The following is a 26,004-nucleotide window of genomic DNA, read 5'->3' as shown; positions in this document are numbered from 1 at the left end:
AAAGTGGGGTTTGTCCACAGAGTTTCTTTTAGGGATTTCTTTTATCAAGTTTTGGTCTTGGGTTTTTCCAAGTTTAAAAATGAATTGAAGGGGGCGCCTGGGTGGCTCAGTTGGTTAAGCGACTGCCTTCAGCTCAGGTCATGATCCTGGAGTCCCGGGATCGAGTCCCACATCGGGCTCCCTGCTCGGCAGGGAGTCTGCTTCTCCCTCTGACCCTCCTCCCTCTCATGCTCTCTGTCTCTCATTCTCTCTCTCGCAAATAAATAAAATCTTAAAAAAAAAAGAGAAAAGAAAAAATGAATTGAAAAGCTTATCTTTTTATGTTTTGGAACAGGCTAAATAGTAGAGAAGTATTTGTCTTGAAGATGCAAAAGAACTCCCAAATCCATGTGAGCAGAGCCCTGGGGCACGTCCCCTGCCAGCGTTTCCAGTCCTTCCCGGGCAGAGTCCAGTCAGGTCCCCACCTTGTCTCAAGATTTGCCCAGAACCTGGTCTTTCACATTCGTTAGCTTAGAGCTGCACTTGGTATGCTCTTAAAAACCTTCTTTACTTACCATTATATTATTTTACTCATTCCTAAATTTGTGTATTACTACATTTGTGCTTCATCATTTTCATTTCTGATTAAATTTTTCTACTTTATTGGCTTTTTCAAAGAACCAGCTCTTAGATATATATATATATTTATAATTCTCCTGTTGGTTTTTTTTAATCAGTTGGTTTATTTCTTATTATTTTCTTTCTCTTGTTTTCCTGAGATTCATGTTGTTAATTTATTTTTGTCCCTAGCTTCTTCAACTATGTGCCTAATTTGTTACGCTAATTTCCTATCTTACAATATAAAGCATCTAAGGCTATATATTGTCCTCTAATTATAGCTTTGACCTTCTCATATTTGTTTATATGTATAACATTGTCATTGTCCCTAATTCCTATGTAGTTTTAGCAGGAGAGAGTTTTTTAAATTTCCAGGTGTTCTGATTTTTTTTTTTTTTTTTTGGTCTTACTAGTGACTGCTTTTGTATTGTGGTTCAGAAAATTTCATGTCCAATTTCTGATTTTTTAAAAGATTAGTTAAAGCTGCTTTTGTGGTTACTCTAGGATTGAATTTTGTAAAATTTTTAAAAGAACATGCATTCCCTACTTGTAGGTTTCAAAGATAGATATAGATGATAGCTAGGCAGGTGTGTGTGTGTTCCATGCACATTATCCAAATCCAAATGTTTGGAAAATACGTATTCCCTACTTGTTGCTATCAAAGTTTTATAAAAGAGGACATTCACATCCTCTTTTTTGTTGTTTATGTGATCTGTCAAGAACTTTCAAACGTGAGTTAAAGTCTTCTATTATGATTGCAGTTTGTCGGCTTTTTCTTCAATTTTTCACCACTTTTACTTTATATAATTTTGTTATGAAATCTGATACTTACAGACTCATAGCTAGACTCATAAGCAGCCTTTATCTTGTCCTTGGCACCATCCCTCGCCCTTCTGTCTCAACTTGGTCGGGCTCCCACGCTGTCCCACCACTGTCCCTCTGTCTCACCCTGCACTGCTTTCCTCTGCACTGTCTGTGACAGCCTCCAGTGTGACTCACGGACCTCATCCAGATGGGTCTCGTTTAGTGATCCAATTTAGGAATTTTTTTTTTCTTTTCTTCCTTTTTTTATCGCAGTATAGTTGACGTATATTAATTTCAGGTGTATGGCATAGTGATTCGACAGTTCTGCACATTCAGCTCTGCTCACCACCTTAAGTGTCGTCACCATGCGTCCCCACACAACACTAGTACACCATTACTGAGTGTGTGCCCCATGCTCTACTTTTCATCCCCATGACTCATTTATCACTGGAAATGTGTACCTCTTCATTCCCTTTATCTACTTCACCCATCCCCCACCACTTTCCCTCTGGCAGCCACCAGTTTGTTCTCTGTATTCATGAGTCTATTTTTGTTTTTGTTTATTTGTTCATTTGTTTTGTTTTTTAGATTCCACATACAAGTGAAACCATATGGTATTTGTCTTTGTCTGACTTATGTCTTTAGCATAATATTCTCTAGGTTCATGTTGTTACAAATGGCAAGATCTCATTCTTTTTTATGACTGAGTAGTATACCATTGTGTGTATATGTGTCTGTGTTGTTTATATACACACATACATATATATATACCACATTTTCTTTATCCATTTTTTAATCTTAATTCCAATAGAGTTACCATAGTGTTATATTAGTTTCAGGGGTGCAACATAGTGATTCAGCACTTCCTTACATCACCTGGTGCTCATCACAAGTGCATCCCTGGCTCCCCATCCCCTACTTTAACCTTCTCCCCACCCACCTCCCCTCTGGTAACCATCGGTGTCTTCTCTATATTAAGAGTCTGTTTTTTGGTTTCTCTCTTTTTCCCCTTTGTTTGTTTCATTTCTTAAATTCCACATTTGAGTGAGATCATATGGTATTTGTCTTTCTCTGACTGACTTATTTCACTTACAATAATACCCTTTAGTTCCATCCACATCATTGCAAATGGCAAGATTTCATCCTTCCTATGGCTGAGTAATGTTCTACTGTATATATGAACCAATCTTCTTTATTCACTCATCAGTCAATGCACACTTGGGCTGTTTCCATAGTTTGGCTATTGTGATAATGCTGCTATAAACATCAGGGTGCATGGGAACATTTGTCTTCAACAGAAGAATTTAAAGCATTCACATATATTGTCATAGCTGATCCAAGTGATAGTAATTGTGCTTTCTGGTTCCTTTTTTCTTCATTTTTTATATTTTACTGTATTCCTCAAGTTTCTTTGCTATCTTACTTACTTTTATTCCTTTCTCTGTTGTCTGCAGAATTTTTTTAAGAATGGTATGTAGGTGAGCCCTTTTACATCTGAGACTTTTATCCTTTACATGAAAGCTAAGTTGACTAGGCAGACATCTTTGGGTCATTTTATTTTCCCCTCAAAATTCTCTAGTTACTGTCTCATTGTTTTTCTGTATAAAATATTGTGGAGAAAAAGTTTGGTGCCTGAATTAGTTATCTATTACTATGTGTAAGTTACCTCAGAACTTAGTAATTTAAAACCGTAAGCGTGGGGCGCCTGGGTGGCTCAGTCGTTAAGCGTCTGCCTTCAGCTCAGGTCATGATCCCGGAGTCCTGGGATCGAGCCCCGCATCGGGCTCCCTGCTCAGCGGGAAGCCTGCTTCTCCCCTCCCCCACTCCCCATGCTTGTGTTCCCTCTCTCGCTGTGTCTCTCTCTGTCAAAATAAATAAATAAATAAATAATCTAAAAAAAAAAAAAAACCATAAGCGTTTACTGTGTCATAATTGATTTGGGTCAGGAATGACTTGGCTAGGTGGCTCTAGCTCAGGGTCCCTAATAAGGTGCAGTCAAAGTCCAGGGGATTGGCCAGGGCTTCGCTCAGCTGGTGTCTCGACTGGGCTGAGGATGTGCTTCTGCAACAGCTCACTCACCTGGCTGTTGGCTGGAGGCCTCGGTCCCTCCCTCTTGGGCTTCTGGAAGGCTGCGTGAGTGCCTTCATGTGATGGCCGTCAGCTTCCTCCCAGTGAGGACCCCAAGAGAGGGCCAGGTAGCAGCCATGATGTCTTCTGTGAGCTTATCTCGGGAGGCACACACCGTCATCTGCGTGCCGAGCTGTTGGTCATACAGGCAGACCAGTGACAGCTGAGTGTGTGAGGATTTCGTGAGAGGGTGGCACCAGGAAGCAGGAGGAATTGGGCCCACCTCGGGGGTTGCCCACCATGACACCAAAATCATTCTTCCCATTAGGTGTTGTTTTTTATATATATATATTTTGTTGCTGCTGTTGTGTTTTTCTTCTGCGTAGATTATTTTTAGAATTCTTCATTTCCTCTGAGAGTGGCATTTTCCAGCAGTACACTTTAGTACGGGGGCCTCTTTGAATTGATTGTGTGTGTGGCAGTGTGTGCGAGGGTGTGTGTGATATGTGTGACTGGTGTGGGTGCACACGCACGGGGAGTGGTGCCAAGGTAGCTGCAGAGTCCCTGGCCCTTCGGCAACCCCTTCCCTCCCACAGCAGAACGGGACTCACAGCTCCCCCACTGTGGGCCAGCAGGATGAGGGGCAGGGGAGGACAAAACTGCACCCACATCCCAGGGCTCAGCCCCGACCGGCCCCCACCCCGCCCTGCTGAGCTCCCACAGTCCCCACGTTGGCTGTCATGCGGAGTTGATGGCTCTGGACCTCTTTTCTCTGACCGTTGCCACCAACATCCTTTTGGCTTCCAGGTTCTTCGGGGCCCCTGGCTTGTCTCTCACCATCTTCTCAGCTCCATCCCAGCCCTCCCTGAATGAACCTTCCCTGAGTCAGGCACTCCCCTTCTGGCCAGTCCCCTCAGTCTGGACACTTCCGTCGCCTCATGCAGGAAGCCTGCCTGGATTCCCTGGCACACCCACTGGGCTTTGCTTTGTCTGGGCAACTGTCACGACCTTGCTGGGTCACAGCCCCTACCTCCAGGGTCATGGCCTCTTGATCTGACCATGACCTACGCTGGGGAGGCAGGGCCATGTCCTGTTCACCCCCTAACAATGCCAGGACCAGCTCCTCTCACCTTAAACTCAAGTGATACTTAAATCTGCCCCCCAAAATCCATCTACCTCCTCTCAAAAATGCATTGAGGGGCATCACCAGGAAAACAGCACCAAAGTGCCCCCATGCCTCGCTTTCCCCCAAAGGTCTCCAGGCACCACCTCTCCCCCAGTCCCCTGAGGGCCCAGCCTGCCTGCACGCCCCACTTGCAGGCCATGAGTCCCTATATTCCCCTGGGTCTGGCCTCTGCTCTGGGGACTCCAGGAAGCCGTGAGGCGTTTGTGTGAACCAAGAGTCCCACCAGGACGAGCCCTTTCTTGTCCCTCCTGGTCCCCAGCGCCCGCCCAGCCCCCCTCCCCATGCCCCAGGTCCTCTCCCCCCATCTGGTTGCCAGGTAGGCAGCCAGCAGCAGGGAACCCTCCATTCCCACAGAGATGTGTCAGGGCACGGCGACCCCCTCTGGGGAAGGACCCCCCCATCCGAGCAGGACCCTGGCACTCGCTGCCTACCAGCCCCTGAGGCCTGTCTGCATCCCAGCCCCCATCCTGCATCCCCAGGTCCTTCCCCCAGTCTGTCAGCATGGGGTCACGTGGATGGCTGGCATCCAGTGCCAAGGCCCACCCCACCCCAGCCCGGGCCTTTCTCCCCTCCCCTGGCAACCGTCCCCAGTCACCACCCGCTGAGCCCCCCATGCAGGGCTCTGTTGTCACCAGCGCCCACCACTGGCATTTCAGTTTCCGAGAATGCACCTGTCTGCTTAGCGCAGGGACGGGCCACAAATGTCTGAAACCCACCCGGAACCAAGCCCAAAGCTTGCAGTCTGTGCATCCACTGAGTGTGCATGGGACCCACTTAGGGCGAGGGAAGAGGGCGTCTCCCTGGCTGCCTCCACCATCTGGGGAGGGGGCTCTGGGGTCCCGGAGGGGCACTGGGCGCGGTCTGCAGTGGCTGTTTCTCCCTGTTGCAGGACGTCAGGGTGCATGGGTGCTGCCAAGATGCTCCGAGGCCCCTGCTCCGCCTTCCTGCTCTGGGGGCTCCTGGGGGTCCTCCGTGCCCAGCAGCAGATCATCACCCCCAGTGCCTCTGAGAGGAACAGCTGCCCAGGTAGGGGCTGTGGGGGCTGAGGCCCGGTGTGGGTAGGAAAGGGGTGCGGCGGGGCCACGGTGGGGGCAGAGCCCAGATCGCCCACATGCACAAGGCCTGGCGACGGGCTCGCACCGCAGGCCCTCCACACAGGCAGGCCCGTGATACGTCCCGTGCCCCCCCAGAGAAGGCCGACTGCCCCATCAATGTGTACTTCGTGCTGGACACCTCGGAGAGTGTCACCATGCAGTCCCCCATCGACAGCCTGCTCTACCACATGAGACAGTTCGTGCGCCAGTTCATCAGCCAGCTGCAGGACGAGACCTACCTGGAGCAGGTAGCCCTGAGCTGGCGCTACGGAGGCCTGCACTTCTCCGACGTGGTGAAGGTGTTCAGCCCGCCGGACAGCGACCGGGCCTCCTTCACCAAGAGCCTGGAGAACATCGTTTCCATCCGGAAGGGCACCTTCACCGACTGTGCGCTGGCCAACATGACCCAGGAGATCCGGCAGCTCAAGGGCAAGGGTGGGGTCCACTTCGCGGTGGTTATCACCGACGGCTACGTCACTGGCAGCCCGTGCGGGGGCATCAAGCTGCGGGCTGAGCGAGCCCGCGAGGAGGGCATCCGGATCTTCACCGTGGCCCCCGACCAGAACCCGAACGAGCAGGGTCTGCGGGACATGGCCAGCATGCCCCTTGAGCTCTACCGTAACAACTATGCCACTGTGCGTCCTGACTTGGAGATCGACCAAGACACCATCAACCGCATCATCAAGGTCATGGTGAGCCGCCCCCGGGGCCACGCCCTGCCCACTGGGCACCAGGAGTGGAGGGTGGAGGCCAGAGCCCTGGGGCCCGCTCCCCCACTACGGCAGTGGGCAGTGTCCTGCTCTGGGCCTCAGTTTACCCCTTTGTGAGGGTAAGCCTGGGCATTCTCACCCAAATCTCCGGCTCTGGCTAAGTAGCATTTCTTGGTCTCTTCTGCAGAAACATGAAGCCTATGGAGAGGTGAGAGGCGTTTTCCGGTCCTGCCACCCTGGCTGGGTGCTGCCCGCTGGGCCTCTGAGGCACTCACCCCGCAGAGATGATCACTGCACCAGCCACCCCGCTGCTCCCTGGGTCTAGGACAAACGGGAGGAGGCCAGGGAGCAAGACCCTTCTGCTCCATGTCGGGCCTGAGAGCCTGCGTTTGGATGAAGGGCTCCCAGCCAAAACCAGGCTCTTTAAACCCAGGGGTCGGCGTTAGGGTTGCTCACCCAGCACACACCAAGTGGATGAGGGGCGAGGCTCGGGGTCACCTTCCAAGCTCCGGGCCAAGAGGACAGGGACGGTGGCACCCAGCTCGGGACTTCAGCTCAGGGCCCCTCGCATCCCCCCGTCCCTGTGCGTCCCCGGCCCCAGCTCTTCCCACTCAGCGAGGCTCCTACAAAGGCGCCCTTTTCTGGCACGGCTGCTCACACACGAGCATTCGTGGGGCCTGGCCGAGGGCTCTTCCATCCTTCCTGCATTCGGCCATTGTGTAACCTTGGTTCTCCCAGACTCGGCCAGAGTGCCTGAGGGCTCGGGGGCCTCCTGGGCACCTCCCAAGTCTGCTCCTCCATCCAGCCCCGTGCTCCCGATGGCCCACCGCCCAGGGGTCCTCGGCCCCCCACCTGGGGCTCTTCGCGCCCACTTCCTCTACACCACTTGCTTCTCATTTCAGTGCTACAAGGTGAGCTGTCTGGAGATCCCCGGGCCCCCCGGCCCCAAGGGCTACCGCGGACAGAAGGTAAGCCGCCCAGACTGCCCACGGGGTCAGTTGCCAGGAAGCCCCAACCTCTCTTCAGCTCCAGACATGGGGCCACGTGCCCCTGGAATGACCTCAGTCCTTCTGATCCTGGATGAACTAAAATTCAGTTTTTATCTCCCTCCTAAATGGCATTTTGAGAAAAGCAGGGATGCTTTTTTATTATTAGCTTTGCCCATTGCAGCGCCCTGGTAAAGCAAGGAAGCTCGTGCAGGAAACCTGAAACAGGCGTCTGCTAATCCATCAGGAGCACCCACTTCTTACAAACTCACTACCAGGGTGCCTGACCGACCAGTAGTTCTGGTCAGAGGCCGAACGTGAAGGCAGAGGAGGGAAGGGACCTCTGGGAAGACGAGCCCGTCTGGAGGTTATCCCTACGCAGCTTCCTGTTCCCTCTTTCTAAATCTGGAAGGAGCCGTCTAGACCAGTGGGACTGTAGACGCCCACCCGCCGGGTCACCAGCCGGATGCTGCTGCGCGCCCAGTCCTCTGTGGCTCTGCCACCTGCCACGGCCCAGGCGTGGAGGTGCCCACGGAGGCAGCTTCGCTGCAGTGGCCCTCCCATGGGGGGAGGGGCGCCCACGGCAGCATCTGAGGGGCCATGGAGGAGCCCCCAAAGCAGGACACACACCAGTTCAGAAGCCTCTGCCCGCCTGCCTGCTTCCTGCCTTAGTTTACCCCTTTTTCCATGATCTGCGTTTAGGGCGCCAAGGGCAACATGGGCGAGCCAGGAGAGCCCGGGCAGAAGGGACGACAGGTGAGTGCCCTCTGCACCCCTGCCCCATTGGCCCCGAGTCCCCAGGACTGGGGTTCAGCCGCGGCTCTTCGTTCTTCCACAGGGAGACCCAGGCATCGAAGGCCCCATTGGATTCCCAGGACCCAAGGCAAGTCACTGCCAGCCCTGCCCCCCGTGGCTGAGGGGGGTGCGGGGGACAAGCCAAGGGCTGCCTGGGCCAGGTGGGGCTGGCCCACAGGGTCAGGGTGTCTCCGGCCCGCCCGCCCCCTTCACCCCCAACGCGAGAAGCCAAGAGCCTCAATATCCTGAATGCTGTCCCTGAACCGAGCCCCCCGCCGAGTCCTGGTCATGCCTCTCCCCGGAGGCTGGCCACCAGCCCTGCTGTCCCCCGAGCCGGTGGGCATCGCAGTAACGCTGCTCTTCCTTCCTTCCAACCTCAGGGTGTTCCTGGTTTCAAAGGAGAGAAGGTGAGACTGTGACGTGGCCGTGGCGCCAGCTCGGCACCAGCCCCCAGTCTGCGTCCGTCAGCGAGTCCGTGGCCCTGATTGGGGCGCAGGCGTCCTGCGGGGGGGCGGCCCTCTCTGGGGTCCTTCTGGCCTCTTGCTCGGCCCGAGGCAGACCTGGGCCCTGAGGCAGTGGTGTCTGGGACGCCGAGCTAACCGGCCTCGCTTTCCTCCTGCACAGGGTGAATTTGGAGCTGAGGGCCGGAAGGTAAGCGGGCCGTGTGGGCCGGCGGGCAGGGCACCCACCTTCCTGCTGCTCCATGGGTTGACGATTACACCTCTCCCTCCAGGGGGCCCCTGGCCTGGCCGGCAAGAACGGGACCGATGGACAGAAGGTAGAGTGCGTCTCGGGCCCCCTCCCCGGGCCGGGTGCACGTCAGCATTTCTGACGTAGGAGTGAGCAGAGCCTCCCCGAGACCCTTGGGTCCTTACCTGGGGTCCCTGGGCCCCCCTGGCCCCTGCCCACAGCCTGTGGCTGGACGGCCCCCACTGGCACCTAGCCAGGGACGCAGGACAAATAAGAGCATGGCAAGAGCCAGAGTGGACATTTGCTTCTGAGGACGAGCTCGCAGGAATTCCCCAGCCTGGCCTGACTGGCAGGCCACCCGCATGCTGCAGCTGCATCCCAAGGACTCCCTGCCACCCACAGAGAGGCCGCCATACTGTCCAGGCCCTGAAACACACAGCTGGGTGCCCGCTGGGTGTGAAGCGGAGGGGACTGCCCTGCATATTCGCCCATCATTGGTGCACGACCCTGACCCACCCTCTGCCCCCCTCTTCTCCTCCAGGGCAAGCTGGGGCGCATCGGGCCTCCGGGCTGCAAGGGAGACCCAGGGAGTCGGGTAAGGCTAGCTGGTGCTCCTCCTCGGGTTCAACCCCAGCTCCGGGGGACACAGGGTCGTGGCGGGGGGGGGGCAGAGTGGCGGCCAGCCCCTCGAGCTGCAGCAAGGAAGCTGGGAGTCACTTGGAGTGGACCCTTCCTTCAGCCTCTCCCTGCCCTCCCTGACCCCCACCCAGGGTTCAGCCAGAGCTGTGGTCTCACGATGAGGAAATACTCTCGGGGGCTTCTGGGGCAGGTCGGGGGCAGTGCCCCTGGGAGTCCTGACGGTGGGTTCTGGAAGCCCAGACCCAGGCGGAGCCTCAGTCCAGATGAGGCTTCTGCTCATCTGGACTCCTGGGGAAAGCCCAGCACGGCCCTGTCACCCTGTCTTGCAGGGCCCCGATGGATACGCAGGGGAAGCCGGCAACCCTGGGGAGCAAGGGGACCAGGGCATCAAGGTAGGCTGCCTGGCCAAGGTGATGGGCCTTTGAGGGCAGGGCCAGGCCTCTGGGGGGGAGGGGGCTGTGCAGGGGGCAGCCTGGCCAAGAAGCCCGGCAAACTGGCGCTCGGGGTAGGAGGCCTAGGAGTGCCCTGCCTGAGGGGTCGTGGCGCTCACGCCCGGGGGCGTGGGGTGCCTTGCCCGGAAAGGCCAGTGTGTGGCTAGCTCAGGACTATGTGTCCGGTCAGGGGCTCTGCAGTGCCTGAGTGGCCCCAGCAGCCAAGCCACCATCCACCCAGGCCTCGCAGGCCCCTTTGCCAAGCTCTCGGGTGCCCTGGCTGTTCTGCATCCACGGTCCTGGCTGCCCGGGCCTCTGGAGGAGCAGGCATGGCCGCCCTTCCCAAGAAGGCAGCCCCCTCGGACGGGGCACCTATGGGACAGATTGACCTGTGCAGCCGCACGGGCCTGTTGCCAACGTCTCAGGGACACAAGCCTGATTTCTCCAACCTTTCCAGGGAGATGCTGGTCGCCCAGGACGCAGAGGACCCCCAGGAGACAGCGGGGCCAAAGGAAGCAAGGCAAGTGCCCCCGGCCACACACCAGCCGTGCCCGCTGACCCAGACGGGGGAGGGGCAGTAAGGGGCGTGGGCACCCTCGCCAGGCCCTCCGGCCCTGCTGCTGGGCGACCTGAGGCAGATCTGCTCCCACCCAGCGGTGGCCGGGCTGGGGGCGAAGGCGCTCCGCAGGGCCCTCCCCTGTGGGGCCGACGTGGCTCTTCTCTGCAGGGTTACCAAGGCAACGACGGATCCCCGGGAAGTCCCGGTGTGAAAGGAGCCAAGGGTGGACCTGGGCCCCGAGGACCCAAAGGCGAGCCTGTGAGTTCATGCTCTGTCCCGCTGCTGGCGCCTGGGGCCCAGAGCTCAGTGGCTGCTGGCCAGGGTGGGCTGTCCCCTCCGGCCCCGGCCTGCCTGCCTCGCCCCTCCTGCAGACCCTGCTCTGGCACCACCGGTGAAGCATTCAGGGTAGGGCAGAACCCCTGCTGGCCAGGGCCGGGCTCGGCTGCAACCCTGCCTGGGAACTACTTCGTGTCCCCACGTCACCTGTCCCCTTGTGGCTCATGGCAGGGCTGGACGTCAAAGGGGAAATATCCCGAGGCCTGGCCCGGAAGTGGACCGAGTGACCATGCTGAGAGCCGGTCCAAGCTGGGCCCCAGTCACATCAACTAAAACTCCTAATTGACCCGGTCTTACACGCTGACCGGAGCCCCTCATCTCCCAAATCCTTGACTGCAACTAGTCTTACCCGACAGAGGACCAGGCCCCTCCCCCAAAGCCCGAGTGAGGAGAGCAGAGCAGGGGGTCCCCACATGGGCCCACCATCAGGCCCCGCACCTACATACCTGTTCTCTGCAGGGGCGCAGGGGGGACCCAGGAGCCAAGGGCAGCCCAGGCAGCAACGGCCCCAAGGGTGAGAAGGTGAGTGGCTGAGAGGGAGAGCCGTTGGCCGTGGCTGCTTCTGCACCAGGGTCTCACCAAGGGGTCGACAGGGCCCTGGGACAAGGGACAAGCAACAATCCCCCCACCACGGTCCACCCAGGAAAACAAAAGTGACCCCAGGGGCACCTGGGTGGCTGAGTTGGTGAAGCGTCTGCCTTCCGCTCAGGTCATGATCCCAGGGTCCAGGGGTAGAGCCCCACGCCAGGTTCCCTGCTCAGTGGGAAGTCTGCTTCTCCCTCTGCCCCTCCGCTTGCTTGTGCTCTCTCTCACTCTTGCTCTCGCTCAAATAAATAAAAATCTTAAAAAAAAAAAAAGTGACCCCTGGTACCCAGCCGCCTGTGGGAGCAGAGGCACCCCCTGTGGGTTCTCAGAAAGCAGGAGGCAGACAGGTGACCCCCGTCCACGCTCCCTGCCGAGGGGCAGGGGCAGGGTAAGGCCCGCTTCATGAGTGCCATGCACAGCTCCACCCAGCAGCTTCCCACTGTAGACACACCAGACCTGTAGCTGACTCAGGACGTCTTTGCGGCAAATCAGAGGACTGACAGTTCCCTGCAAGATGTGGGTCAAGGGTTTGAAGGAGGGGCTTCCCCTCCGGGAAATGGGTGGCAGTCCCTTTCCTGGGGCATGAGACTCAGTGGGCAGGGCTGAGTTCCAGTATCACCCTCTCTAGGGAGTTAAATGATCCCCTCCCCTCCACTCCCTCCACATGCCCAAGACTGACTCGTCTTCTCTGCTCACAGGGAGACCCTGGCCCTGAGGGTCCCCGGGGTCTGGCTGGGGAGGTTGGCAACAAAGGAGCCAAGGTAAGTGAGGCCACTCGTCCTCCTGGGGCAGGCACCCAGCTCCCCGGTTGTGGGGGGTAACTGGGACCCCCTGCCCCCACCCACCCAGCAGGGGCACCCCCCCATTCCCGCATAATTTGCAGTGATTGACAGAGGGATGTCCTTTCTTTCCAGGGAGACCGAGGCTTGCCTGGACCCAGAGGCCCTCAGGGGGCTCTGGGCGAGCCCGGGAATAAGGTCAGTAGCAGGACACCTGGGAGGGCCCCGTGGCTCTGGGGCTCGGGCCCGTCGCTGCCCTTCAATCTCACATAGTGCTGCTTGGGTCTCCTGTTCTCAGGACATGGTCCCCATGACACGCTTGGGCAGAAGCATGGGGGGGGACCGTACCTCCCACGGTCGTCCTGCCCTGAGGGGTCCAGCTATATCAGGCAGGTGGCAGCGAGGGGGAGGCAGGGTGCGGGGCCTGGGAGCCAAGATGGGGCACCTGAAAGAAGTGAACCCCGGCTGCCCGGTCCCCATAGGGCAGCAGGGGAGAAGGGTAGTGTTGCTGGACGTGGTCAGTCCTTACCTGTGCCGACTCCATGTTCTCTCTGCCCTCAGGGATCTCGGGGAGACCCCGGTGACGCTGGTCCCCGTGGAGAGTCAGGACAGCCTGGTCCCAAGGTACATCCCCTACCCCGCTGGGCAAGACTGGCCGCAGGGAGGCTGAGCCCCTTCTCAGCTCCCGAGCAAGGCTGCCAGGAGCATGCCGGGCCAGCCCCTTTGGTGTGGGGGACCTGCGGGGGCCGGGCAGCCCCTCCTGTGTCTCCCTCGGGGGGAGCACGTCCCGAGGCTGGGACTGCACACACAGCCCCCCAGACCAACAGCCCAGCCCCGTCCGTCCTCATCCTCAGCCGAATGCCAGCTCAGCCTCTTCCTTTCCCACTGGACCCTCGCTGACCAGCCTCCTTTCCCACAGGGAGACCCCGGCAGGCCTGGATTTAGCTACCCAGGACCCCGAGGAACACCCGTAAGTCCTGGCAGGGGCCGGGGGGCCCTGGGAGGCCCTGAAGCTTCCCACTAGTTCCTGCGAGGGCCTCCCTCCTGGGGGTCGAGGCGAGGGTGAGTGGGCCTGGGGGTCACTCGTCTGTGGCAGAGACCCCCAGGATCCTATTGTCCCAGACACAGGGCAGGTGGTGTAGCCTTCACCCATGGCGCTCACGGCTTCACACAGATTGTGTAACTGAGGCCACCCTAAGGGGGCAGGAGGGGGCTTCCAGAGATCTCGGGGTCCCCAGGAGAGCCAGCCTCCCGCCCCAGGGACAGCCCTTCGGGTTCTGTGCTGAGTTACGGTGACCTGTGCTTGCTTCCCAGGGAGAGAAAGGCGAGGCTGGCCCACCCGGCCCTGAGGTACGTATGTATACGGGCCTCCTCCGCACCCACCGCGGGGCGGCCTGCACGCCCCTCAGCTCACACTCGGCCCCAGCGAGCTTCCTGTGCTGCGCTCTGAGCGCGCTCGCCACTCTCGAGCCGAAAACCCCGCCTCTCCCGAAACGCGGCCTGTAACCCACCCAACCGCCAGGCACAGGCCATTCTGACAAGAGCACGCCCGTTCCCATGGCAGACCCCCCGGAGGTCTTGGCTGGGGGAGGGGGGCCATGCCGAGCTCCCCACCCCGGGCTGACGTGTTCTGTGTCTCAGGGGGGCAGAGGTGACTTTGGTCCCAAAGGAGAGCCCGGGAGGAAAGGCGAGAAGGGCGAGCCTGTGAGTACCCCGGGCCGGGGGCACAGGGGAGCCGCGGGGGGGGAGGGGGCACACACCCAAGGTTGAAGGCACCGCCCACTTGCCCTTCTCGCTCCTCAGGCAGATCCCGGTCCCCCTGGTGAGCCCGGCCCTCGGGGGCCAAGAGGATCCCCAGGACCCGAGGTAGGTCAGCTGCTGGTGCCTCCAGCCCTCAGGTCACAGCCCTGGGCCACCCCGAACCTCAGGGTCATGCCAGTGCACAGGGTGTGGGGGGCTGCCCAGCCTCAGCCCAGACCCAGGCCACTTCCCACTGTCACCCTTCCTCCTCCAGGGAGAGCCCGGCCCCCCTGGAGACCCCGGCCTCACGGTAAGTGTCAGGCAGGGATGGAATCCGCGTTCCCCTCCCTCCTAAAATGGGAAAGCAAGGGCAGCAGGGGTGAGGCCAGAGGTCAGCAGGAGCTTGCTTGAAGACTTCCCAGGAGCCCCTTCTCGGCCCCTCCAAGGAACTCGCTTTCTCGGGCCGGGACTGACGCCCCTATGTTGCAGGAGTGCGATGTCATGACCTACGTGAGGGAGACGTGCGGGTGTTGCGGTGAGTCTCGGCCCCCACGTGGCGGAGGAGCTAGGACCCTAGTGTCCTTGGAGGGCTCTGGTCCGGGGGTCAGGGTCATCCGCCTGGGTCACGCCCTCCCGCTCGTGCACCTGGCTGTGGGCCTCGGGCCTGTGTCCCAGGGCCCGGGGTCAGTAAACACAGCCACCTGACCACCCCCCCCCGCCGCTGACCCTGCCCCTCCCGGCAGACTGTGAGAAGCGGTGCGGGGCCCTGGACGTGGTGTTCGTCATCGACAGCTCCGAGAGCATTGGCTACACCAACTTCACCCTGGAGAAGAACTTCGTCATCAACGTGGTCAACAGGCTGGGAGCCATTGCCAAGGACCCCAAGTCAGAGACGGGTCAGCCGTGCCTGCCGTGGGGCGAGGGGAGCTGGGAGGCCCCACGCACCGGCAGGGAGGGAGGCCGGGCGGGCGGGAGGCGGTGGACAGACAGACATCCAGGGGATGGCGTCAGCTTTGCCCAGAGCCGCTGAGGCCCCGCTCGAGGGGGGCGGGCCGTGCAGGGTGGGGCAGCGGGCGGCACTAACACCCGGCCCGGCCACCGCAGGGACCCGCGTGGGCGTGGTGCAGTACAGCCACGAGGGCACCTTTGAGGCCATCCAGCTGGACGATGAGCGCATCGACTCGCTATCCAGCTTCAAGGAGGCCGTCAAGAACCTGGAGTGGATCGCCGGCGGCACCTGGACGCCCTCAGCCCTCAAGTTCGCCTACAACCAGCTCATCAAGGAGAGCCGGCGCCAGAAGACCCGCGTGTTTGCGGTGGTCATCACGGACGGCCGCCACGACCCCCGGGACGACGACCTCAACCTGCGGGCGCTGTGCAACCACGATGTCACGGTGACAGCCATCGGCATTGGGGACATGTTCCACGAGGGGCACGAGAGCGAGAACCTCTACTCCATCGCATGCGACAAGCCGCAGCAGGTGCGAAACATGACCCTCTTCTCTGATCTGGTGGCCGAGAAGTTCATCGACGACATGGAGGACGTCCTGTGCCCAGGTGAGCGGCGGCCTGCCCAGCCCGGGTCCGTGCCAGGGGAAGGAGGACATGCGGCGGGGCGGAAGTGGCCGGGACTTCCAAGGGCCCGGCCGGTGGCCACTGACTGGGACGCCTGGCCTCTTTCCTTGCTCCTAGACCCTCAGATCGTGTGCCCGGACCTTCCCTGCCAAACAGGTAACTCGGGTGCTGCCGAGCCCCCCACCCCAGACTCACAAGCGGCCCAGGGCTGGGGAGGAGGGGCTGCTGCGGGAGCCCTCCCTGGCAAGAAACCTTCAGATGGGTGACTCAGCCCCAGGACCCTGGCACGTCTGAGAGGGGGCTGGGGGTGAGGTTTGACGTCTTGAGCCCTTCAGCCCGCCCACCCAGCTCGCACACTCGTTGGGGGGGGGCTCCCGTCCAGGCCTGCATGTTTCTGGCGGGCCCTGGTCTGAAATGCAGGCTCACAGCCTCAGCATCTTGTGGTCCCCCACCACCACCACTGCCCTCGGAGGGACAGACACCCCAGAACCGTTTCAGCCCCCACAGGCAGGAGCCCCAGACGCAGTAAACAAAGTGGCCGATTTCAACCGCCCAGGAGGTGCGAGCAGCAGTGGCCACACAGCCTCAGGCTGATGCGCTGTCCCCCTCCCCCCGACGGCCCTGAGCTCCTGCTTCAGGAAGCGGACACCGGCTTGGGTCGGGGGGCCCAGGCCCCTTGCCTGACACGGCTGCAGTGCTGGGGACATGCAGAAGCTGTCCCAGGGGGCTTGCGGGGCCAGGGAAGGGGCAGGACGCCCGCAGAAGTGCCTGGGTGAGCCGGGAGCCGAGACGTCCCCTTGGTGCACCTCCCCGCCAGCCGGGGGCCCGGAACCAGCACCAGGCCCTCCGGCTGGGACGTGGGTAGCAGGCCCGTACCCTCTCAGGAGCTGGTGTGGCGGGGGCCGCCGAAGCGGGCAGGCTGGGCTGTGCTGGCAGATCCCACAGAGGACACAGATAAGAAACGCGGGGCCCGCGTCCACCCCTTGCTCTGCCGGGCGAAGTCAGCATTTCCTGGGCTTGCGTGCGTACTCCTCATGGGGCGTCAGGTGGGCCCGCTGGGCAGGTCCGAAGGCACAGAGGCGGCCCGAGGGAAGGAACTGTGTTGAGCTGGGTCAGGCAGAGAGCTTCCCAGAAAGAGGTCATCACAGTGGTACGCTGTGTACCACTGTGTGGCTGCCTGTGAGCTCTGGGCTTCACTCTGGGGACCTCTGGGGGCCTGGGGTCCCTCGAGTCCACTGGGGACAGCTGTACACAGTGCCGCCCAAACCCCAGGTGCCAGCCTCAGAGCTGGGCCAGTGCGGTCTCTGCCAGAGGCCACCTGGAGCGGCCAAGCACCCCACGGGCTGTACCTCTGCTTGTCCCGCAGGGTCCCCCAGTCATCCTGCAGTGGGCCCCACAGTCAGGTTGGCCCCTCGAGGGCAGACTCCAGACCCCGAGCCCTGGTGTCCGGGCCCAGTAGGGACCCGGCATCCTCGCCCCGATCTTGGCAGGGAAGCTTCCAGTTTCTCACCACTGAGTTCGAAGTGAGCCGAGGTTCTTTTTACCGATGCGCCTTGTCAAGTTGAGATGGTCCCCTCTGCTCCTAGTTACTGAGGACTTCATCCTGAGTGAGTGTGGGGCTTTGTCGCAGGCTGCTTCGGCAGTTTTCCTTCTTTGCCGTGTTGATGCGATGGATGACGTTGATTTTTAGATGGTGAGCCAACCTTGCCGGCCCGGGATTAACCCCCTTTGGTTGCCGTGTATAAATCGTTTTATGTGTGTTAGGTTTGGTTTGCTAATATTCTGCTGAGGACGTCTGCATCTGTGTTCATGAGGGCTATCCGGCCACAGCTCCCTTTCTTGTGATGTCTCCGTGTGGTTTTGCTGTTGGTGGGATGGTGACCTTGCCTCCCCTGAGCCTCCAAGACCCAACAGTGGGAGGGCGTGGCCCCCTAGTTACCTTCTCTGCTGAACTCACAAGCTTATCCTTTAAAGTGATGAAAATTTCCAAGTGTCGTAGACGTTGTGACCAGAGAGGAAGAAAGCAGAGGTCTCTGGGGGATGAGATCTTACAAACCTGGCACGCCAGGGGGTGGGTGTGCTGTTCAGCATTTCGAGGCCGCAGACAGGGGGCTGGGTGGATGCTGCTGGCTGGGACATGACACTGACCTTGTGGGCCATCTGGCCCCGTCCACCCAGAGGCCCACCTTCCTAGGCTTGGACCCGGCCAGGGGGCAGCTTGCTCGATTGGGTCAGAGCCATGAGGGTTTCCGGGAGCAACAGAGCTGGCCAGGGGCTGAGGCGGCAAAGACTGAGCTGGTTCTGGAGAGCTGCCGCAGGAGGGAGGGGCCCCAGCATGACCCGAGCCCTGCTTCCCTGGGACAGACGCTGGAGACTCTCCGGGGCCGGGTGTGCAGAGGAGAGGCTCAGAGGGCGCTGTGTGTGCCGGGGTGGGGGGCCCGTGTGACCAGGTCACCTGGGTTGGCTACCTGGCACCTCCCGGAGGAGAAAGAAACTCCCGGACCCCTAGGACAGAGGCCGTGATGCACTCGGAGCAAGGCGCCCACGGGGTCGGGCCCTGACCTCCCAGGGGGGCCGGGAGGGAGAGCGGAGCCCTGAGTGTATGCGGCCCGGCCGCTCCCGGGTCCTCGAGGGGACAGTTCTGGGCGGTGGGCGATGGGCATCTCGAAGTGCAGAGGATTTAGAATTGCAAGCTTTCTGGAAGCTGTTCTGAGGGGGGTCCAGGGACACAGCCTTGAGTGGCTAGAAGCCGCCCCCGAGACTGGTCAAGTCTCAGTGCCACCATTTGTGCCAAGAGTCTTGTGGGGACCCCAAAGGTGCTTCTACTCCCCGTCTCCTCAGCAACGTGCTTTGCTGCTGGCTCCCCAAGCTGCTATGAGCTCAGGCACCCGCGTGCTGACATGGGGGCGCTGTAGCCCCCCCCCAGCCTCCTCATCCAACCCCCTTGCTGAGCCTAACACCCATTCCTCGCTTTGGTCCTAAGTCATCCCGGAGGAGAGAGGCCCTCGGCTCTCAGTACACTCAGCCCAGGAGGGCGGCTGGAGGCCCACTCACGCCAACTTAGTCCCTTAAAGCCTTCTCTGGATGCCCCTGCAGATGGACCGCGGCCTGGCGGCGAGCCCCCGGTCACCTTCCTCCGCACGGAAGAGGGCCCGGATGCCTCCTTCCCCAGGACCATCCCCCTGATCCAACAGTTGCTAAACGCCACGGAGTTCACGCAGGACCCGGCCGCCTACTCCAGGCTGGTGGCCGTGATGGTCTACACCGCCGAGCGAGCCAAATTCGCCACAGGAGGCGAGCGGCAGGACTGGATGGAACTGTTCATTGACACATTTAAGCTGGTGCACAGGGACATCGTGGGGGACCCTGAGACCGTGCTGGCGCTCTGCTAAGCCACAGAGGCTGCCCGCATGCAGGGCTGGCCAGAGCTGCCCCCACCCAGCCCTCTTAGCTCCTTGGGGCAGCCTACCGCACAAGAAGGGGCTTAAAACAACAGAAATCTATCCTCTCTCAGTCTGGAGGCCGAAAACCCAAGATCCAGGTGTGGCAGAGCCACGCTTTCTCCGGGGGCTCAGGGAGGACCCTTCTTGTCTCCTCCAGCCCCTGTCTCTGCCTCTGTGGTCACGTAGCCCATACTTTTTGGAGACTGACCCCCCTGCCTTCCTCTTATAAGGACCTTGTGGTGGCACTTGGGGCCCACTGGAGAATCCAGAGTAGTCCCAAGCTCATAATTTAATTCCACATGCAATCTTTTTTGCACATAAGGTCATATTCACAGTCTCTAGGACTAGGACATGGGCATCTTTGGGGGAGACATTACTTGGCCAGAAAAGAGAGAAGAGCAAAGCCTCATAATCCCTCGATTCCCCTGCAGCCTCCGTGCCTCCTGCCACCCCTTATGCATTTTTCTCGGCCTCCCTGGTTGGTGCATTGAGGAAAACTGCCCCCCAAGCCAGCCGCCCCCCCACCTGTGTCTCTGCTGGTGGTGACTTGGGAGCACAGGGGCACCCAGACTGCTTGCTAGACCTTTTCAGCAAGTTCTGGCCACGTGGATTTAAAGCAGAAGCTGCTTTTCATCTGCACAGCCACCAAAATAAGCTACATCATTAATATAAGCTCCAAAAAAAAAAAAAAAATCCTGCCTGCCAGAAATAGCTGTTCCATCTGCGGGTAGCCTGGCGCCCACACCGCGAGGCGACACACCCAGGGAGCGACCTTCAGGTGCTGTGAGCACATCTTAAACATTCTATAAAAGCTGAAAAAGAGTGTGAACGCATTGCTGTGGTCACGTGATGTGCTGGGGTGACATGCCGTGGCTGGGGACTGGTCTGGAGCGGGCACCTGTGTAGCTGGGGGATGCTGCCTGCAGGACTGCCCCAAGGCTGGGACCTGGGCTGAGGCCCTGCCCATCGGTGCCAGGAGTCAGGACCTCCTCCTTGATGGGATCCCCGCACTCCTGGCCCCAGGGGTCAGCATGCCTGGACCCACATCCCAGAGTGGGGCTCGCAGGGCTGAGAAACTGGATGCAAGCAGGAGGACCAGCTCTGTCCTCCCCCAGCCCCAGCTGTGGTTGAGGTGAAGTCTCCAGCAAGGCCACGGCAGAGGGGCCTGGCTGTGTGTCTGCGGAGGGTGGACCATGTCCCACATATGCAAAGAGTGGGTTTTCGGCCTGTGCTGGGGTGCCCACATCCCCCAGAGGCTTGGCCTCAGCCTTGGCCGCAGCCTCGCCCCCAATGCTGTCCGGCAAGCCCAGGGCTGGTGCCCACCCAGATGGGAGCAGGGCTCTCTGCAGGTAATAGTGAGTCACTGGAGAGGCTGCAGGGGCCTGCCACCCAGGGCTCACTGCCTACCAGAGAGATGTCCAGGCCCAGAGGACACAGGCTCCTTTCTCCGCTGCTCCCAAAGCTGGGAGAGACGTGGCCCAGCCAGCATTGGGCAGCTCTGGGACAACAGCGGGTCGTGGCAGATGTGGGTCCTTGCATCCTGGGGTCTTCAGGGCTGGAGGTCTTTATGAGATCTTTTTTGTCAATTACAAATGCAAAGACAGCCTCCCTGATCCTCTCTCCCACCCCTACTGTGGCCTGAGGCCCTTTTGGGGTCCCCTTCCTGCCCCAGAAGGGCCTGGAGGAGGCCACTGAGCAGAGATGGTGCTTGGAGGGTGGAAATAAACCCCTGAGTCCTCAGGTTTGGGGACATTTCCTGGTGGAGGCAAAACCAGCAAAGACAGTGACAGGTTCCAGAAGATGGGGCCCACCCCGGCCCACGGTGGTGAGGGCTCCCGGTCATGCGTGCCTTTGGAGGCAACCCCACAACCCCGGTGGTCCTCAGGGCTCCAGTGGGAGGGGTGTGCGCAGAGATGGGTGCAGGGCATGGCCAGGGCCAGGAAACAGACTGTGCCAGGGCCTGGAGTGGCCAGGAGGGGCAGCCAGGGCAGGGCCCGGCCCGCGGGGCGGGGGGCCTCACCCAGGTCGCCTGCCCACCACCCCGTTTTGCCCCCAGAGCTGTACGTGGCCCAGTGCACGCAGCGGCCTGTGGACATCGTCTTCCTGCTGGACGGCTCCGAGCGGCTGGGCGAGCAGAACTTCTACAAGGCGCGGCGCTTCGTGGAGGAGGTGTCCCGGCGGCTGACGCTGGCGCGCAGGGACGACGACCCGCTCAACGCGCGCGTGGCCCTGCTGCAGTTCGGGGGCCCCGGCGAGCAGCAGGTGGAATTCCCGCTCACCTCCAACCTGACGCTCATCCACCAGGCGCTGCAAGGCGCGCGCTACCTCAACTCCTTCTCGCACGTGGGCGCGGGCATCGTGTATGCCATCAACCACGTGGTGCGCGGCGCGCGACCTGGGGCGCGCCGCCACGCCGAGCTGGCCTTCGTGTTCCTCACCGATGGCGTCACGGGCAACGACAGCCTGGAGGAGGCCGTGCACTCCATGCGCAAGCAGAACGTGGTGCCCACTGTGGTGGCCGTGGGGGGCGACGTGGACACAGACGTGCTGTCCAAGATCAGCCTGGGCGACGCCACCGCCGTCTTCCGCGAGAAGGACTACGACAGCCTGGCCCAGCCTGGCTTCTTCGACAGGTTCATCCGCTGGATCTGCTAGCGCCCCCCGCTCCTGCCCCGCGCCCCCCAGACCCACACCCAGGCCCCCAGCCTCAGGCCCCTGGCCCCGCTTCCAGCCCCCATCTCGCACTCCCAGCCCGCCGCCCTGCCTGCGCCCTCAGCCTCGTGCCCCAGGCTCCCCAGCCCTGTGGGCACTGTCCTCAGTCCGTGGTGCTACGAAGACTCACTCGAGGTCCCGCATGCTGCAGACTCCATCTCCAGGTGTGGGTGTGAAGTCAGGAAGAGAGGACCCCCACCCATCTCCAGCTCCTCCAGAGCGTCCCACCACGCTACACTCCTGTCAGTCTATTCACACCCTGCCCTCCACACCCTCCCCGGATCCCAGAGGCTTTGCAGGGTGCACTCTGGTGGCCAGTGCTCCAGAGCCTCATGGACGGCCTGCAGTTCCCCTGGCCTTCCTCAGCCCAGCCTCATCCTTGGACTCCTCAGCCCCTCCAGTGCCCTCCAAAGGCTCTCTGTGGGCCCCACCAGCTCTACTGGGCTTGCTCTGAGGTCTCTGCCTGGCCCTTGGAGGTCACCTGCCCCAGACTGAGCCATGACAGCAGGCCCTGCACATTCCTGTATGCACACGCCCCAGTAAAATAAAGGCTTTCAACTGCCTCCTGCTCTCAACCTCCTTATGTCTGTGCCCACCAGAGACCCCTATGGTGGCCAAGGAGACATTCAGACCGTTCATGTGCCACCAGGACTGACCATGGTGCCCCCCCCCCCGACCTTGCTCTCCTGGGGCAGGTTCTGACTCCAGGCACTGGCCGTCCACACCATCCCAAGTGTATAGACTGGACAGCCTTGACCATGGAATCTGCCCCTGTCTAGCTGGCCTTGAGCTGAGAAGGATGCTGTTGCATCAGGGAAGTCTCCCTCTATCCCCAGACTAAGCCAAAGTGCTTTAAAAATGTTTGTTGGGGGGAGGAGTCAAGATGGCGGGGGAGTAGGGGACCCTAATTTCACCTGGTCCCTGGAATCCAGCTAGCTAGTTTTCAAATCATTCTGAACACCTGCAGAATCAATGGGAGATCTGAGCAGAGAACTGCTTCAGTTCTACAACTAGGAAGGTGACCCCTTTCTGGAAGGTGCGGAAAGCTTTCAGGGAGCACACGGGGCCACACAGTGTGATCCAGAGCCGCTTACACTGAGCCCGGCCCCCTGGCAGGGGGGTACACTTCTACCCGGGCAAGGACACCTGAGAGCCAGCACAACAGGTCCTTCCCCCAGAAGACCTGCAGGAACCTGCAAACATCAAGTTCACGATCACACAGAACTGCAACTTCAGCACTTGGGGAAAACAGTATGTAGCATTTGTGGTTTTATCATTCTTGAGTCTTTCAGTTGTTTTTTTTTTTTCAGTTATCTTATTTTATCAATTCTTCTTTAAATTCTTTTTTAATTTTTATATATACATTATATATAATTTTTTTATTCTTGGTTTCCTTTCATTATATTTTATTTGTGTATATGCAGTTTTTCTTTCTTTCCTATTTTGAGATCTAGTTTCTTTTAACAGACCAAAATACACCAGGATCTAGTTTACTGTTTCATTCTGTTTTACTTCTTGTTTGATTTTTTTCTTACTTTTGTTTCTGACTTGTTTTGTTTGTATTTTTCTGGTGTTGTTGTTGCAGTTTTTGCCTTTTCTCTGTCTTTCATCTATTCTTTTCTGTACATAATCATGAGATGGAGAAACTCACCCCAAAAGAAAGCAGTACTCACGGCCAGGGATTTAATCAATATGGAAATAAGTAAGATGTCAGAACCAGAATTCAAAACAATGATTATAAAGATACTAACTGGGTTTGAAAAAAAGCACAGAAGAGAAATTACTGGAGAAATGAAAGAACTAAAATCTAATCAGGCCGAAATTAAAATGCTATTACTGAGTTGCAGTAAAAAATGGAGGTTCTAACTGCTGGGATAAGCAAGGGAAAAGAGAGGGTCAGTGACATAGAAGACAAAATGATGGAGAATAAGAAAGCTGAGAAAAAGAGAGATAAACAACTACTGGATCACGAGGGGAGAATTCAAGAGATCAATAATACCTAAAGTGAAATAATATTTGAATAATAGGGGTCCCAGAAGAGAAGGAGAGAGAGGGTGGGAGGCAGAAGGCTTATTTGAACAAATTATACTTGAGAACTTCCCTAATCTGGGTAAGGAAACAGGCATTCAAGTCCAGGAGGCACAGAGAACCCCTCTCAAAATCAATAAAAATAGGTCAACACCTCCACATATAATAGTGAAACTTGTAAATCTCAGAGACAAAGAGAAAATCCTGAAAGCAGCTTGGGACAAGAGGTCTTTAACCTACAAGGGTAGAAACACTAGACTGGCAGCAGACTGGTCCACAGAGACCTGGCAGGCCAGAAAGGACTGGCATGATATATTCAGAGCACTAAATGAGAAAAATATGCAGCCAAAAATACTATATCCAGCTAGGATGACATTCAGAATAGGAGAGATAAAGAGCTTCCAGGACAAACAGAAACTAAAAGAATTTGGGATCACTAAACCAGCCCTGCAAGAAATATTAAAGGGGATCCTTTGAGCAAAGAGAGAGCCCAGGGGCGCCTGGGTGGCTCAGATGGTTAAGCGTCTGCCTTCGGCTCAGGTCATGATCTCAGGGTCCTGGGATCGAGTCCCGCGTCGGGCTCCCTGCTCCGCGGGAAGCCTGCTTCTCCCTCTGCCTCTCTGTGTCTCTAATGAATAAATAAATAAAATCTTTAAAAAAAAAAAAGAGAGAGCCCAAAAGGAACAAAGACAGAAAGAAACAGAGAAAATATACAGAAACAGTCACCTTACAGGCAATACAATGGCACCAAATTCATATCTTTCAATAGTTACCCTGAATGTAAATGGGCTAAATGTTCCAATCAAAGGACACGGGGTATCTGATTGGATAAAAAAACAAGACCCATTGATATGCTGTCTGCAAGAGACTCATTTTAGACCCAAAGACACCCCCAGATTGAAAGTGAAGGGGTGGAAAACTATTTATCATGCTAATGGACACCAAAAGAAAGCTGGGTGGCAATCCTTATATCAGACAAATTAGGTTTTAAACCAAAGAGTATAATAAGAGATGAGGAAGGACACTATATCATACTTAAAGGGTCTATCCAACAAGAAGATCTAACAGTTGTAAATATCTATGCCCCTAACATGGGAGCAGCCAATTATATAAGCCAATTAATAACAAAAATCAAAGAAACACATTGACAGCAATACAATAATAGTGGGGGACTTTAACACCCCCCTCACTGCAATGGATAGATTATCTAAGCAGAAGATCAGCAAGGAAACAAGGGCTTTGAATGACACACTGGACCAGATGGACTCTGAGGTCAGCAAACCGCCATGCTTGCTTCTGCCAGCTGGACCGACAGGAAAACAGGGGTCCAGTCACCATAGAGTAAGATTGTGGGAGTCAGGGATGTTCTGTGACGGGAGAGGGTCACCCAGGACATGGTCACAAACCCTTGAGAAGTTGGTTGTGGTTTCTGAATGTTTCTTACATTTCACCGTGAAATGGTTAAGAAAATATGGGGAAAGGATGAGTGAATAAAACCCATTTTGAGTAGGAGTCTCTCTAAATACCGATAAGAAAGGTGCTCTTGCTAAGTAGACTCGAAATCCAGCATGTAACCTGTTCTCTTTACACACTGAAGGAAGAATTAAGTATATTCACATGTGTTTGTGTTTGCTTAAATAGGCACGAAGTGGGTATGAAACAGAACGCAGTGATTTTCCTAGGAGGGTGTGAAGGGGGCCTGGCGGGGACGGGGTGGTGAGGCTTCCCCAGGGAATCCGTGTCACTCCAGCTTGGGAGCACGTAACTCATTGCCTATTTTGGAAGATTAAGCTGGGAAAACCTCAGCCTGTGGCAGAGCCCACGTGCACTCACTCAAGGCTCAGAGCCCCCTGGGGAACACAGCCACCTGCGCACAGCCTCTCTGGAGCCCCCAGTAGGACCAGACCACAGCAGCCTCATGCCCACCACAGCCCTGTTGCCCCCCTCCTCCTGGAGCTCCCACCCAGGACCCCACGGCCCTCCCTCAGCCACCGCAGTCATGCTTGGCTCAGCAGGATCTGAATCTGGGGCTGTCTGTCGGGGGCTCTCCACCACACCCCCTCCCTGTCCCTCGCCACCAGGCTCTGTGGGGGGATGCAGTAGCAGGCAGAGGGGCTGTGGGCTGGGAGATGGGGGAGCTGTCCTCCTGGGACCCCCATCACTGGGCCTCGGCCCCCTGAGCGTCCACTGTGAGAGAAGTCTGTGGCCGGGGTCCATCCCTCCTGGGACCCCTGGGTGTGATGCTTTG

At 58.0% G+C, this 26,004-nt stretch overlaps 1 protein-coding gene across 3 annotated transcripts in view; it reads left to right on the top strand.

Moving 5' to 3' along the window:
* The window catches only part of COL6A2 (collagen type VI alpha 2 chain), a 35,408-nt gene extending 13,117 nt beyond the window's left edge, over positions 1–22,291 (top strand). For 2 of the 3 annotated variants that reach the window (XM_035030017.1, XM_035030016.1), the window contains exons 2-28: positions 5,544–5,680; positions 5,845–6,440; positions 6,646–6,666; positions 7,361–7,426; positions 8,147–8,200; positions 8,283–8,327; positions 8,620–8,646; positions 8,864–8,890; positions 8,973–9,017; positions 9,471–9,524; positions 9,898–9,960; positions 10,457–10,519; positions 10,727–10,816; positions 11,354–11,416; positions 12,178–12,240; positions 12,394–12,456; positions 12,820–12,882; positions 13,178–13,228; positions 13,573–13,608; positions 13,900–13,962; positions 14,062–14,124; positions 14,273–14,308; positions 14,488–14,533; positions 14,742–14,894; positions 15,103–15,555; positions 15,691–15,729; positions 21,073–22,291. In XM_035030017.1, the coding sequence (XP_034885908.1) occupies positions 5,557–5,680; positions 5,845–6,440; positions 6,646–6,666; positions 7,361–7,426; positions 8,147–8,200; positions 8,283–8,327; positions 8,620–8,646; positions 8,864–8,890; positions 8,973–9,017; positions 9,471–9,524; positions 9,898–9,960; positions 10,457–10,519; positions 10,727–10,816; positions 11,354–11,416; positions 12,178–12,240; positions 12,394–12,456; positions 12,820–12,882; positions 13,178–13,228; positions 13,573–13,608; positions 13,900–13,962; positions 14,062–14,124; positions 14,273–14,308; positions 14,488–14,533; positions 14,742–14,894; positions 15,103–15,555; positions 15,691–15,729; positions 21,073–21,671 (3,066 nt within the window). In that variant the 5' untranslated portion in view covers positions 5,544–5,556 and the 3' untranslated portion in view covers positions 21,672–22,291. Of the gene's footprint in view, positions 1–5,543; positions 5,681–5,844; positions 6,441–6,645; positions 6,667–7,360; positions 7,427–8,146; positions 8,201–8,282; positions 8,328–8,619; positions 8,647–8,863; positions 8,891–8,972; positions 9,018–9,470; positions 9,525–9,897; positions 9,961–10,456; positions 10,520–10,726; positions 10,817–11,353; positions 11,417–12,177; positions 12,241–12,393; positions 12,457–12,819; positions 12,883–13,177; positions 13,229–13,572; positions 13,609–13,899; positions 13,963–14,061; positions 14,125–14,272; positions 14,309–14,487; positions 14,534–14,741; positions 14,895–15,102; positions 15,556–15,690; positions 15,730–18,669; positions 19,846–21,072 lie in introns of those variants that run through there. The other variant, XM_035030019.1, reaches the window with a different exon arrangement.
* Positions 22,292–26,004: the final 3,713 nt, after the last annotated feature.

The sequence above is a fragment of the Mirounga leonina genome, unplaced genomic scaffold (genome assembly GCF_011800145.1).
Source record: "Mirounga leonina isolate KUSES-001 unplaced genomic scaffold, KU_Mleo_1.0 Mir_353, whole genome shotgun sequence".
NCBI lineage: Eukaryota > Metazoa > Chordata > Mammalia > Carnivora > Phocidae > Mirounga > Mirounga leonina.
This window is presented reverse-complemented; position numbering and strand designations above follow the sequence as displayed.